This window comes from Notolabrus celidotus, chromosome 21, assembly GCF_009762535.1.
Source record: "Notolabrus celidotus isolate fNotCel1 chromosome 21, fNotCel1.pri, whole genome shotgun sequence".
Lineage (NCBI taxonomy): Eukaryota > Metazoa > Chordata > Actinopteri > Labriformes > Labridae > Notolabrus > Notolabrus celidotus.
The window spans coordinates 19190840-19206929 of record NC_048292.1 but is presented as its reverse complement, the minus strand read 5'-3'; the positions used below and the strand labels follow the sequence as shown (position 1 = coordinate 19206929).

Sequence of the window (16090 nt, the reverse complement as noted above, 5' to 3'; positions counted from 1 at the left end):
TTATCCCAAGACGCTGTACTCTATGTTATATCATTAAAAAAGACTCAACATCAAGACAGGACACGATCCAGTCCCCTCTTACTGACAGGACTCAGTCTTTTCTCATCTTAATCCACCATGAGCATTGCACCTCCCAATATTTAGCTAGTTACAGCGGCATCTAAAACCTTCCTTTTAACAGGCAGAAACCTCCAGCAGAACCAGAAGTTCTTGTCGACAGCCATCTGCCTCGACTGAGTTGGGATTGAAAAGTGGGATAGAGAAGAATAAGAAAGAGAGAAAGAGATGATAGTAATGATACGGATAGTAGTAGTTGTTGTCGCTGCAGTCTGGAACGTCCACAGCAGCAGGCCGTTTACAGCTCAGAGTAACCTACGAGACAATGGAGCTCAGGGACTCCAGAAAGTTCAATGGTTTGGAACTTTATTAGGACAGGGAGAGTTAAAGTAACTGATAGGAAGAGAGAGGGGTGAGATAGGATCTCATTGTATCAATTCCCTTGCCAGTCGAAGCTTATAGCAGCATAACAAAGAGCTGGTCCAAGCCTGAGCCAGCTCTAACTATAAGCTCTATCAAAAGCATCTCGCTTTTCCAAGCATTTGAGAGAACGTAGGAAAATGTATCTGATCACCAGAATATTTTAGGGTTTTTCAGAGCAGTTTCATGGTAAATTGACCCTGTTAAGCCGTAGTGTTTCAAGTACAAAAAGAAATTGGGATTGATTTTCCACTTCTTAGTGAATCTGTTTTCCAACTGAATATCTTTCAATCTGCCGCCCTCGACGGCAAGAGTTGTGTGATGAAAGATCTTTGGTGAAGTAATGCAGAGATGCAAAGTCCAGTTAGGGGACCTTATTCTCCTTTTTAATGGCCGAAGATAAATTCATCTTTGATAGTCTTTGATTATTGACAAAACATTAAGACATATTTCCTGTTTTTTAATGTTATCTTAAGCACTGATTGCCCAGCTTGTGTTTATACAAACTGAACAAGAGAGTTGTTTAATCATCAACCTCTCTGAAAATGTCTCAACTTAGAGTGATCAAAATAATGAAAGATTAAATAAAAACCTTAACTTCAAGGACATGTTTTAAAGTATACTGCAGTTTGTTTGTTTTTTTAAATCGTATCTGGTGTTTCTGTTATTTTTTTCTGCCCCTGGAAAAACAAAAAAATGTAGTGACAGGAGGTTTGGAATTACAACCAAAACCTGAAAGAACCAGAGAGCAACTTGTTCCATTCTGTTGCATTATGCTCTGGAAGATTTCATCACCCTCAGTGCTTGTCATTATGAAAAATCACACTTCCCTGGGCTTTTATCACAGAAGAGAGCAGGCATATCACCAGAAGCCTCCACCTCTCTGCCCAGACACAACAGCCCCTTGCCAGCCCAACATATCCTGGTGCCAACCCCTCCTTCCTCTCTGCCGCCAGCACATCTGGCTCATTTATCACCCTGCCTCTGCCCTCATCTGCCGCCCCAGTCACGGTTATCTTGGCAGGGAGCTCGTTACGAAGCGGGGCCGACCACAGGGGGCAATCACTTCCTCAATTACGAGCCAGGCGTCTCAGGACGCATGGGGGCACAAAAGGGAGAGAGGGATATCAAGACAGAATTAGTGCATAAGCCGCTCTCTCTCTCTCTCTCTCTCTCTCTCTCTCTCTCTCTCTCTCTCTCTCTCTCTCTCTCTCTTCTCCCTCTCTCTCTCTCTCTCTCCTCCTCTCCTCTCCTCTCCTCTCTCTCTCGTCCTCGCTCTCTCTCTCCTCTCCGCTCTCCTCCCTCCTCATCCTCTCTCCATCTCTCTCTCTCTCTCTCTCTCTCTCTCCTCTCTCTCTCTTCTCTTCTCGTTCTTTTCTGTGCTGAGTCTTTGTCACCTACTGAGGCCTTCAAGCACTTTAGGAAGAGAAGTCATGGCTTCTATTGCATCAAGTTGCATTGCAATCAGTGGGCAATAAATGAATAGTAGATTATTGTGTGATAAAGTTATTGAGTAAACAGGTTTTATGCCAAGTCAATCAATCAATCAATCAATCAATCTTTATTTGTATAGCGCCGCAATATTTAGCTAGTTACAACTGCAAGGAAAACTTCATTTGAACAGGCAGAAACCTTGAGCAGAACCAGACTCATGTTAGACAACCATCTGCCTTGATGAGTTGTGGTTGGAAAGAGGTATAAAGGAGATTAAGAGAGAGGCACGTCTGTTTGCATGTCGTTGTTTAAAATTATGCAACGAGATCAGAAGTTTTATGTTGCGACAATCCCCAAAAAAAGCCTACAACATCCAGGGTGTACTGAATTTATTTAGCAATGAAACCAAAAAATACCCCCCCATTATGGAATCACCTGACCGCTTCCTCACAGCAGCCACAAACAATAAAAAAGCCAATCAGCTGCAGGGTAGCACAGGAGGCAGATGTGCTTCAGCCAGCGCTCCATTTCTCATCCTATTAACTCCCTAATCAGACTGAGACAAGGTTTCAGATGAGACGAGGTGAGACGGAGACAGAGTTAGAAAGTGATGAATGGAAACAAAAGAAGGTGTGGTGTAAGCTCTTCAGCGGCAGAGGGATGCCAGGATCATAACAACTTAACGTCTTTGTTCTCTCCAATCTTGGTTTGTCAGTGGCTGAAAGAAACGGGTTGATGAATGTTGCTCCAGGCGTTAGACAGAGCCCAGGGAAATGGCTTTTTTTGGTTAGGGGATGAAGTCAGCCTGAGGTAAACTGGGAAGCAGGGTAGATGTATTTCATTAAAATGTGTTTGTTTAAATCTTCAAGGATTTTAAGCATTAACTTGCCTGAACAAACTGTGAGTGCTTATACCTTTCGGTCCTGCAATAAGCTCCAAATCAGAGGTGTAAATTAAAACAGTTGCTCCAAAAGAAATAAGGCTGGATTAGGTGGGAGGGTTTCTTTCCTGATACTTAATACCTTTTGGCTGACGGCCTAATGAATGTTGAACCAGTTACCTTGTAACAGAAGTATTGCCCTGTGAAATGATGCCCTCTATTTTAAGTGTGCATTCATGGATGTACAGGGAGGCATGACCAAATTTTGAAGAACATCTTTGCAATAGACCCCCAACAAGAACATGTACTCTTATGAAATCTACATGAAAACTGCTTGTATGAGTGTCCCAGCCACCTCCAACGCACAGGTTTTGTTGTAAACGTAATGATCCCACTTGATGAACGCCATCTGTTGAGGAGTGGGTGAGATTGTTTTTCATTTGCAGAACCGACTCAAGTTTAATTAGCAAAAATGTCACCTGAGATTAACAAGAGGATTAATGCAAACCAACACATTTTGGCGGAACCATTTGTGGCATCATGGGACTGCAAAATATTGAAAAATTACTACGGCTGTCAACACGGTGCTATTGGATTACCTTGAAAGAAATTAAAAGGCGCTAGGTGCTAGTGAACATCCTGCTTGTGTAAAGTTGCCAACCATTTGGAAATTTGGTTCTTACTGAGACAGATCACATCATTTGAAAAATAGTAAATACAACAAATTTTCCAAGACCCTTTTCAAACATAATTGTACATAGGGATGGGCGATAATTCGATAACAATAATTAACCTGATAGAATTTTTCTCAATATAGGTACAAAAAATGTTCAATAAAATTACAATATATTTAACCTGTAATTACACCTCCGGCCACTGGAAATTGCACCCAACATTAGACAGAAGTAGGAGACGGCATTGAACAGCCAATCATGACGTAAGGTAAGATGTAGGCGGCTAAAAGGCATTTGCAGCTGAATATAAACATAGCTGAAACGAGCGACAGCAACAATGAAGGAAATGATGAACCTATCAGCTCAAAGCAGAGTCGTTAGTCTAACACTGCTGACTTTACGATAACTATTAACTTAATACACTTAATTCAATATGCTTTCAGGGTGTAGGTAAAAGAAGAGCAGAGATAACTTCTGATGTGCATTTTTAACACGTTAAATGTCCACCGTGACTTCAGTACAACTGAACACTGAATAACATTGATGCATTCCATGCACTGTGGGAAAGAATACCACTCCGCCTGTAACCCTTAAAAATCTTATAGTGGAGTGCACTACTTAAAACCATACTCTATACACTGATACACAGTATACAGTTTGATATGTCTTTGCTGTAAATTTATAAAAAATATGCAAATTATCTTAGAAAAATAAGAATCTGAGGGGCGCTGGTGGCCTAGCGGTCTAAGCGCCCCACATACAGAGGCTACAGTCCTCGTCGCAGGGGTCGCCGGTTCGATTCCCGGCCGGTCGACCATTTCCTGCATGTCTTCCCCCACTCTCTACTCCCCACATTTCCTGTCACTCTTCAGCTGTACTATATAATAAAGGCAAAAAGGCCAAAAGTATAACTTTAAAATAAAAAAAATTAAAAATAAAAATAAGAATCTACAAAGTAATACACAAAAATCCAATTTTACACTAAAGACCTGCTTCCTGTTTGCACCGTCAAAAATTAGGCATTCGAGTACTAATCAGAGAACTAAAGACACAAGCTTTAACTGTCTGGTTTCTTCAACTTTCACTCAGGACCAAAAAACTGCCTTTAAATTTGATTGAAATATTGATTTGATATTTATTGTGAAAATGATCAATATTGACTGATATGAAACATTCTATCGTGATAACATCTTTTTCAGTATCGCCCAGCTCTAGGCTGGAGTGGGGAGAACACTAACTTGAAAGTAACATGAGAAAAACAAGACTGATTAGGTTTGTGATATAACCAACAGTGACTCATTCGTGGCTAAGTCACATCTTAAACCTGCATGTGGTTTAATCTGGCATCAAAGCATTCAGAGCAACGTGTGAACGGGAGCTTATACCACTTCTATGTGCCAGTTAAGAACTAATCTGTTTGTGTGGATTTCAATGAAGCTCATTGTATGTTGTACTTGCATTAAAACTGAACATAGTAATCTTTGTATATAAGCATTGATCTCCACTGAGTCCAACATGAATATATACTTTAGTTTACTGTAGTATATACAGGGCCAAGGTCCATGTTACTCTAACGGGAAGCTCTTTCAATATGAAGTTAGCTCTACTGGTACAATGCTATGATCTGCTGTCTTGGTGGACATGTTGCTTTACCATGTGACCTGTCTTATTACAGGATCTAGTGCCAGCAGCAGTGAGTCTTTCATGGAGAGAACTGTGGGGTAATTAGGTTACTCTATCAAAGTCAACCCTCTCAATGCTAGCCGTGCTGCTGCTGATGTCTGATGACTCGGGTGAGGCGCGCCAAGTCAGCAGTATCCAGAACACATTAGAGAGCTGGAAAGAGAACTGGACCAATGGCTAATTGTAGCTTTCATCACGATTAAGCACGTCTATGGTACTGAGTCAATATGAGTGCTGCTGGATGTGTGTGCAAAAAGTGTCCAAAACTCTGAAGGTTTCTTTGCATACATCACAGGGAAAAGCTCCTTAGTGTAGCATAATAACAAAAAAAAAACCCTTAAAGCTCCCATGATGAGTTTTTAGATGGTTATGAATCAGTCTAAAATTAACACTGATGTCTTTTTTAGACCTACAAAAGTAAACAAAACCATCCGTGACAAGATTGGTTATTTACCAATGTCACTATTGATTCCTTAAACTGGAGCGGAGGGTAGGTATCAGAGGAAGTGCACTTTCTTTTACACTTTCTCCAGCAAATACTCTTATGAGTGACACATTTGACTGATTCTAGAAAAATTAAAGACAACCAAAAAAATATTTGAAAAAATATAACTTTTAAATCTTCAAATCTTTTATATAAAAGATTTGATGGATTGTGGTATTAGAGCTCCTGTGGGAACTTTCTGTTGGTGTCAATTTTAGCAAACCTCCTGTGGACAATTCAGTGTTTGCTGATTTTGACCTGTATACATGTAGTTAGTGATTTTTTTCTTGAAAGGTCACCCCCTCTCAAGTTTTAGTAACATGCAGTTAATCTCTTGGACTCACACCTCTACCCCTTGCCAATGGTTTCTGACATCAAAAACAACTTTATAGAAATAAAGGGATTGTGATCATATTGCGCTTTCTCTGGCCCTCAGACCACTCAAAGGGCTTTTATATTACAAGTCCCATTCACACCACATGCATACACTGATGGCAGAGGCTGCTGTGTAAGGACGCCACTAGTACTAACTAATCTCATTCACACAACAATGGGAAGTTCGGGGATAACCCCTGACCTTCTGATTGAGATACGACTTACTCTAGGCCACAGCTGCCCCATCATCACCTTGTAAGGGATAATGTTTGGTTAGCAGGTAGTTATGGGAAATAGAATCCTGACAGAGTGGACAAGACCCTAACACTAAGCGGAGGCAAAAGTCACAACTTTGAACACTGCTGTCACCATCCCCACCGCTCATGATTTAAGTTTGTTGTAGCGATCTGTAACTCAAAGTTGCTCTCACCTGCTCCACTCGTTGCTAGGAATGCTGGACAGGATCCAATATGTAAATATTCATGTTGTTTAGCCAGCCGCATAAGCATGCTAACGAAACTAAGGTTTAGCCAAATTGTTTTGATGCTAACTGAAGCTAATGGTTTTACGTCACCTTAAAGTCTGTGGTGTCAACAAGCAGAAGCAAAAGCAAAATGTGCCGGAACTCTTTTCCGTGGATTGATTTGACATGACACGTGAATAGTTTGCCTCTGGTGTTGCTCATATTAGTGAAAGTTAACAAACATTGTGAAGGGGTTGTCAATGGGGTCTTGACCAATCAGAATCAAGCATCTTACACAACCGGAAGATCCGTATGAAAGCCAGGTAATAATTCTTGTTAAAGCTCTTGTGGACTCTTTTTAGGTCATAGAGACATCAGTATTAATTTCCGTCTGTTTTCACAACCGTCTAAAAATTCCCCATAAGAGCTTTAATTTTGTCTAAGCTTTGGATATACAAAAGAAAAAAGAACAGAAATATGAAACCAATTTTTGTCCCAAAAATGTCTGGGATTATAACAGGATAACCTCTTAAAATGATGTTCTTTTAAAGCAATACAAAAAGCACTCCATGAATGCTCAGGCCCAGTATGCTGGAAAAAGTTACAAGCCGTTTCAATTGGACATGACTTTAACAAGAAACGTCCGGAGGATTGATCCCCTGCTGTCCTGCGTCAGCTCACTGCAGCTTTAAACAGAGCACATATGAAGTCAGCCATATCCCGCTGCTTCTCTTGACTTGTTTAAACACTCTGCATGCTACAGTGTCAACATGCAGACCGCTCACTTCTGGGATTAATAAAAAGAGAGCTGGTAATGAATGGCACCATTAAAAGATGAAGGCTGGGGAGCGTAATACTGTATGTTCATGTGCGGAAAAGTGGGAGACGGAGAGAATGAGGGAGAGTAAATTTAAGGAAGAAAGTGGATAATAAACTGAAAGAATAAAAAGTAAGGGAGGGAAAGTCACAGGAATCGACGCTAAGTTTCCAAATGAGGATCCAGACTGGAGGAGATATATGAAAGAATGGGAGGTTCAAAGGCTTGGAGTGAGTGAGTGAGATGTTCCGTTTGACAGCTGGCGGGGGATTATGCCAGCCGTCCTCCATGGATACACACCGATCTCATAAAGGCCAATCAATCAACGCTAGAGCTAGTTCCCGGGATTTGAAGTTAGACAGCAGGCAGGCTGAAAACTGAGATTAGAGGGAAAAAGTAATGAAAACTTTTGGGACAGACCCTGGTTATACATCTGTTTTGTTCCGCCTCTTTGTTTTTGTGATGATGCTTTTTTTAATTTCCTAATTAAAATGATAACAATAATAAAAGACTCAATCTTCTCTTATCTTTATCCCCCGTGAGCATTGCACCTTGCAGTATTTAGCTAGTTACAGCGGCAAGGACACACTTTCTTTAACAGGCAGAAAACTCCAGCAGAACCAGACTCATGTTAGACAGCCATCTGCCTCGACCGAGTTGGGGTTAGAAAGAGGCATAGGAGGGAGGGAGGGAGAGAGAGAGAGGGAGAGAGAGAGGGAGAGAGGGAGAGAGAGAGAGAGAGAGAGAGAGAGAGAGAGAGAGAGAGAGAGAGAGAGAGAGAGAGAGAGAGAGAGAGAGAGAGAGAGAGACAGAGAGAGAGAGAGAGAGAGAGAGAGAGAGATGATAGTCATGAGAGGGAAAGTAATAGCGGATGCCACTGGAGTCCAGCACGTCCGTATCAGCTGAACGTCCAGTGTGTCAGTTCCCCCAGCAGTCTAAGCCTATAGCAGCATAACTAAGAGCTAGTCCAATCTTGAGCCAGCTCTAACTATAAGCTTTATCATAAAGGAAAGTTTTAAGCCTAAAGTAAAGAGGGTGTCTGCCTCCCGGACCCTGACTGGTAGATGATCCTGAAGGAGAGGTGCCTGATAACCTAAAGGGGTTTTTCAGCTGTAGGGACTTTACCCCTGAACTACATGCGTTTATACCGAAGGAACCAGGATCAAAATTTAGTTCAGGGGTAATTAATCTCCCCCCTGAAAAGCCCCTGCTTGGGGGGCAGTACTTTTCAAAGGTCCTGGGACTTTTGGGGGGCAGGGCCTGTAATGCTGAACGGATCTGATTGGTAGATTACCTGTAGTGTTTTTATTCTGCCCACCGTCCACAATAACATCACACACATCTGTGATTTAATTGATTTGTCTTTCTTTCATTTGTTTTTATTTGTTCTATCTTTTTTGTAAGTCAGTGTTTGTGGAGTTTACACAGTTGTTGAAACACAGAGGGAGTTCCTGGGAATGCAAACTAGTTTCGTTGTTTTAGATGGTGCTATATTTCATCACAGATGGATTCACTGAATCAACACGTGAGAGAGAGGAGATAAGCGCGAGTAGCAAAGACATTTCAACACGGCTTTAAAATCCTTTTGAACTCAAAAAGCCGTGGCGGAGATCGGCTGGTGTTTTGGTTTAAACAGCGACCCTGTTAACTTCCAACTCTCAGCCGGATGCATCCCTCATAAACGTGTTTAGACAATCATTAAATATCTGATGAGGATATTTTGAAATATTAAGAAAAAAACTAAACTAGTTTTCATTCCTGGGAACTCCCTCTGTGTTTCAACAGCTGTGTAAACTCTACAAACACTGACACGTTCAGCTGAAGGTCTCCAGTTGACAGGGTCACTTTTAAAACAGCAACACCGGGAGAGACACGTCTGTGGTAGATTTAGAGAAGACTGCTGTTACATGGCTATTTAATCAAGTGAATCACGTCTTCTTCTTTTGAAAAGTACACACACATTCAAAAAAGATAGAACAAATAAAAACAAATGAAAGAAAGAGAAATCAAGTGAATCGATGTGTGTGATGTTATTGTGGACGGTGGGCAGAATAAAAACACTGCTGTTAATCTACCTATCAGACACGTTCAGCATTGCAGGCCCTGCCCCCCTGAAAGCCCCGGGACCTTTGAAAAGTACTACCACCAAAGCGGGGGCTTTTCGCGAGGGAGATTAACCACCCCTCAACTAAATTTAGACCCTGGTTCCTCCGGTCGAAACGCACGTAGTTCAGGGGTAAAGTTACTAGTTCCGGGTAAAGTTCCTGCGGTTGAAAAACACCTATAGTGATGAGATGGATGGTAGTTGTAGTAGTAGTAGCTGTCGACGCTGGAGTCCGGCATGTCCGTAGCAGCTGGTGTCTTGCATGTCCACAGCAGTTCAAGTATACTCCAGAAACCTTTTGCTTCTTAAACACACAAATCAGAAACTTTGTGTCCAACTATCGGAAAAATCCTTTATTAGCTGCCGAGTTTGTAGATTTCCGATTATAAATTGCTGAAAGCAGCCTCTGCTCTGTTCTGCTTGCACTTTGAGTTGTGTCGGTGTGATTGATCAGGAAGTCAATTAAGGAACGATTTAGATATAGACAAGGCAGCAAGAGATAAAATGAAGCTCATTCACCTAAATACCACAAATGACTCTCTTGCTGGAAATTGGCTCATCCTCTGATACCAAGCAGAATTGGATTTCTCAGACAGTTTCCTCCCCTGACAGCCAATATAGGCCCATCCATCAATACATACACTCCCATTTTTGTGTAAAAGGCACTCTGTCTTATCCTGTGTGGACAACCTTCCAGAAACCTAATCAATATCCTTTTTTTCCTCTAATTTCCCTTCCTCCCTGGCTCTTTGAGTGCTCTGAAACTCTTTGAGCTAACGCTTTTCCATCTTACTATTGACAAGTGACCTCCTGTAAACAGCTCTGCTTACAGTTCCTACCTCAGCTCACCTCTGCAGGATCATGCTTTTACATTTAATATCTGCAGAAATCAACAGCTGTACTGAAGCCATAGGGTCAGGCAAGTCAGTGCTAAACCTCTTAGCCTAATCCTAACATCCTATCGTGCTATGGATAACTTATGCTTTCTATATGCCCTCATGAGCTTATTCAAGCATACTCACTCTAAGAGAGGGGGGATTTCTCCCTTGGGTTTATTAATGAGGCAAATGAAAAGGTATTTTTGTACTCTATGTAGCTTTTAAAGACAGCCTTAATATGGTTATTGTGCAATTCATTCAGAGCCGATTATATAGAGTTTAAATTATTGCTGCAGTGGAGTAAACTCACTTAAGAGATAAAAAGAAACACCAGATTAGCACTTTGAGTTATAGCAGCTCTGACGGTGATTATCACTTAAATCAGACTCATTATTGAGAACATGTACACTAGATCCGCCATACATAAACTTTTCGTCCATTGCAATGATACTACAGCATTCATGGTATGTAAACAAGCACTTATTCAAGAACAACATGCCTCTGTAATCCCCTCAGAGAGGTTCAAATAAAGTCCACAACACACAAGAGCTAAGAAGGGTTGACGATGACGATCACTCATGATGTTATGTCATTAGATTTTGTCCAGTAGATGAAGATGCCTGTCTCTGATTTTATTATTATTAGTGTATTTTTCTATTTTTTTTACATTTATTAGTTCAATTGTTTGTATTTTTTACAATCTGTAAGGGAACAAAGAAAAAAAACACAGTTGCCATAAACAGAGATTCTCCTGTTAGAAGTACTTACTTTGTATACAAGTCATTGTAACTTCAAACCTACCCAGTGGCAGTGATTTCAGACATTATTCATGACAATATAGAAAAAATCGTTTTGCTTTTGTAGCTTATGATGAGATCCGTTGCCTATTTATTTCATAACCAGCTAGAAAAACCTTTAACATTATTATAGTTCAATCAGTGCTATGTGAAAGATATCATATCAGGTTTACCTCGACTTAAGAAAAACATGCCTCTAACAAAATTTCAGAAAGTATAATACTAAAATGTTGTTTTTTTAAGAAATCTGACTGACAAAAGAAAAAAAATCTTTCTACACTTTCCCATTTCTCTAAAATTGAATTTAACAAGCTTTTGATCAAAGGTCAAAAGGTAAGGGGTGTCATTAAACAACCTTACCATGTGTAGTATGAGGCGCCATTTGTAAAGTTGTGCACGCTAAAAATAAAAGCAACAATTTAATTTAACATTATTTTAGTTAAATTAGTGCTATGTGAAAGATATCAAATCAGGTTTACTTCGATTTAAGAAAAACCTGCTCCTTATTAGAATGGGAGTGGTAGATAATTTAAAGGACCATACTAAATTCTTGTTTTTTAAGAAATATGAAGGACAAAAGAAAAAAAATCTTTCTTCACTTTCCCATTTCTCTAAAATTTAATTTAACAGGCTACTGATCAAAGTTCAAAAGGTAAGAGATGTGACCGATCATATTGAGGTGTACAAAATGTTAAACATGCTGATTATCAATGTGTGGCGCTGGCTCAAAAATAATCTCCACGGACATACAGTCATATAAAGCGAAGGCTCAGGCTGCAACATGTGGATTTACTGCAACAAGAGAACTGAACAGAAACAACTCTACCTTTGGTTTGATCACATACAAAGTTGAATCTGATTAATGCATCAGAATCTTATTTCCCTGATTCAAAAAGAGTTACTGTATATCCTCTAATGACAAGTGTTTAAATCCAGTCATTCATAGTTCAACACGATTTAGAGTAAAAAGGGAACACTAAGTCAAGGGTGCAGCGAGCACCCATTGGCGTGTGACAGTTCATTTAGAGGTGTTGCGTGACAGAGGACCTAATGGTGATCATGCAGCATAATTAATGCTCTTATGAGATGTAAACAGCGTCTACGTACCAACACAATGAGGCTTAAGCTGATTACCAGTCACACTCCAATCCTGACAGGCAACATGGAAGGACTTACAAAAAAAGCTTCTCATGCTTAAGATTTACTTCAGAGAGGGAAAGTGGGTTGGCGAATGATAGATGAAATTCACAACTTTATCTCTATTACTTAAATTATTTTGAAATGTTCCTGTAATATAAGAACTTACTGAAAAAACAAATATGAACTTAAAACAAAGCAGCTTTCACCAGTTAGAATCTGACAAACTCCATTAAAAACGCTAACTTTTTCATACAAACATTCATATTGTTGCTAATGAAAAGTGACATTCATTACAGGGCACAGCTGTTCAAACCCAAATGTGTCTTTCAAAATGTTAAATATATCATGTCACACATTTTGTCATGTAAACAAAGCTGTCTTGTTTCTGGCTTGGATGCAATTTAATTTCAAAACTATGTTTGTGTAAAAAGTGCATAGTTGTATATGAGTGCGGTGTATGCGCCAGGCAGTTATCAAAAACATTCCTGGGATTTCTTTGTGTAGTTTATTTCTATGTTACAGTGGGATACTATACATTTCATCCACTCAAAATTATATAAAACAAAGTTTTACAGTTTGTATTTATTGGACTTAAACATCACGATTAATACTTGGTTGTCTAACAAGAACACAATTACATTTAGAATACAATAGAATGTACTTTATTCATCCCAGCAGGGAAATTCAGGTGTCTGGCAGATAAAATTATAAAAATCACATAAAACAAGTAATTCAGATGTCTGTCAGCTCATCTCCCATTGGCTAAAGAGTTATGAAGCCTAATGTCTGCAGGGATGAATGATTTTCTATATCTCTCAGTCCTGCAGCACAGAGAGATGAGCTGTCCACAGCTGCTGTTTCTCTGGTCCACAAAGAAGTTGTGAAGTGGATGATCTGTGTAATTTAGAATGGCCTCTAGCTTCTTCTGTGTGCATCTCTCCACCACAGCCTCCAGTGAGTCCAACCTGGTTCTAATCACAGTGCCAACTTTTTTCACTAGTTTGTCCAGTCGCCTCACATCCTTGTGTTTTATACTGCTTCCCCAGCAGACTGCAGCATAGAATAACACACTTGCCACCACAGACTGATAAAACATCTGCAGTATCTTTCTGCAGATGTCTAAGGATCTGAGCCTCCTTAAGAAAGTCTAAAAGGCCTGAAAGGACTTTTGTGACATTCAGTGACATGTATTTAAAAATACTCCTTAAATAAAACAAACACAGGTGCTCTGGAACACAAACAAAATGTTTTGCTTTGACTAAGCCAGAAATGTTGATCTTGGTGTTTTACTTTGACATGCCTTTTTCCCCTCCTCTCTTCCAGAAAAAGAACATTAGTGTTTTGCTGAGTCTTGGTATTCTTGTTTCTATTTGTGATCTTCTTCACATTTAATTTTGTTTTAGATAATTTATACAAGTTACAATCACTGTTAAATCCAAAAGCTAAATCTAAATCTTAAATGGAAAACTTTAATGTTAAATCTAAATGTTAAATCTAAACCTAAATGTTTAATGTTAAATGTTAATTGTTAAATATCAATGTTAAATGTTAAATAGAAATGTTAAATGTTAAATAGAAATGTTAAATGTTGCTCTGCGATCTTAAATATTTTACTAATATACAAATGCACACAACAGCTTAGTGAAAATACAAAAATAAAAGTCTCATAAAGTGATACAGACTTAGCAATAGAAACTAAGCTTGTCCATACCATTGACTAAAGCACTGTCTCTGAGTGTCGTAAAATCTCTTAATGGCCGCCAAAACTGTCCATCCGACAATTTTACAGTGGGCAGTCCGGCCAGTAACTTGTAGGAGGAGGAGGAGGACAAACAGAATACTGTGGCTTTGACTAAGCCAGAAATGTTGATCTTGGTGTTTTACTTTGACATGCCTTTTTTCCTCTCCTCTCTTCCAGAAAAAGAACATCAGTGTTCTGCTGAGTCTTGCCATTCTTGTTTCCTGGGGAGTGGTTCTGCTCTTGGCTCGCCTCTACTGGATGGGCAACAAGCCCCCGAACTTCTCTAACTCCGACAACCCCGCGGCTGACTCGACACATTTTCTCACCCGGACACTAACGTTCCTTCATCTGCCAGCTGCCAACGCATGGCTCCTACTCTGCCCTGAAAAGCTCAGCTTCGACTGGTCCATGGACGCGGTGCCCTTGGTGAAATCCTTAGCCGACTGGAGGAACCTTCACACTGTTGCCTTTTATGGTGGATTTATCCTCCTGGCTTTATTTGGCCTTCGTGGCTCCAATTTAAAACCCAAGGAGACCAATGGGAAGGCTTGTGTCACTAATGGGAAATCAATCACTAATGGGAATGGTTATCATGCCCCGGACACAAACCACAACACAGACCAGGGGCCACCAAAGACCACCATGAATGGGTCAGCTGGACTCCACCACTGCCCTGCCCAGACTTCCCTTCCCCCTACAGAAAACCTTGTACTATTTTCATTAGCCATCATCTCATTGCCTTTTATCCCTGCAACAAACGTGTTCTTTTATGTAGGTTTTGTTATAGCAGAGAGGGTACTCTACATTCCCAGTATAGGCTTCTGTTTACTGGTCGCTACTGGTGCCAGAACCTTGTATATCAGACTGAGGACTAGAGGCTCCAAGGCCTTACTGTTGTGTCTCTGTGTGGGACTGGTGCTGCTGAATGGACTCCGAACTTTTCAAAGAAACAGAGACTGGAGCAATGAGGAAAATCTCTACAAGTCTGGGATAAGTGTGAATCCTGCTAAAGGTAAGAGGAAGACCCCAGTTATCATTAAGGATAGCCCAAAAATTGATAACTGTGTGTTAAAAAAACTGTCAAGGAACAGACCTTGATTTAAAGGGACATTGTTTGCCTTTTGTTAAAAAAACACTTGCTAATAAAGTTTACTAGGCCTGGCATGTCTAGTAGCTTATGGTGGCTGGTGTTAGCTTTTATTAGCCATAGACTGTATAAATAATGGACATAGTATCCGTGACGTCACCCATCTGTTCCTGAGAGCTGTTTCGAAGCCAATCGACGGCGGTAGCCATATTGGAAATGCGGAACTCAACTAGGCAGAGTGTGGCATAAAGAGGCGGAGTTTGAGCCTCCTGGCCAACAGCTATGTGTTCCTGTCTGTCAGTCAAGTCAGTCAAGTCAGTCAAGTCCTTATTTGGGCAAAAACTGGTAATCTTAATATCTTCTGAACGGTTGCATTAGAAAAAAAATTCCTCCCCCATATGGGGTGTGCCGATAGAGAAATTAGCTTCGTAGAGCCGAGCTGTTTTTTGTACCAGGCTATAAACATGTTTATTAATGCTGCAAAGATCGTCTTTGTTGAATTGGTGTCTATGTGGTTTCTGGTGTTTCTGCAGCCAGCCTCAAGCAGATTCTCGATGAATTGCAGTTTATAACAGTTTCACATGGGCTTCATAGTTTGAGGCCGGAGGTTGCCGCTTGGTATTAGCAAGCTAAATGTTGCTGTTCAGCTGGGGAGCTGGCCAACTTATTCCTCTTCTTTTCTTGTACCATACTTTTACTCTATATATGTTCGCATTTACCATTTTTCTGGTCCCTGGCATTCACAAAAGTTAGCTGTCTTAATTTTGCAAACATGAAAGTCAACTAACCTTGCTTTGTATTAGGGATAGACCGATTATCGGCGCTGATATTTGGCATTTTGGCGCATATCGGCATCAGCCTTTTTTTTAAAATCTGACGGCTGATAAGAGATCAATTTAAAACTGGGATATTTAACTAAATCATGTGACAAAATTAACTAAATCATGTGACAGAAATGACACCGTCTTTAGAAACCGTAGCCTAGCTTGTGTTTCATTTCCCCTGCAGTTTCTCCTTACAGGGGACGAGCTGAGCAGCATCCGTTGTGGCCCCTAC

At 40.3% G+C, this 16090-nt stretch overlaps 1 protein-coding gene across 1 annotated transcript in view; it reads left to right on the top strand.

Annotated features, from left to right (window-relative positions):
• LOC117804658 (protein O-mannosyl-transferase TMTC2-like) overlaps positions 1-16090 on the top strand; it is an 81161-nt gene that overhangs the window by 38021 nt on the left and 27050 nt on the right. Inside the window, exon 3 of the mRNA XM_034672945.1 lies at positions 14125-14959. Within this exon, the coding sequence (XP_034528836.1) occupies positions 14125-14959 (835 nt within the window). The remainder of the gene's footprint in view (positions 1-14124; positions 14960-16090) is intronic.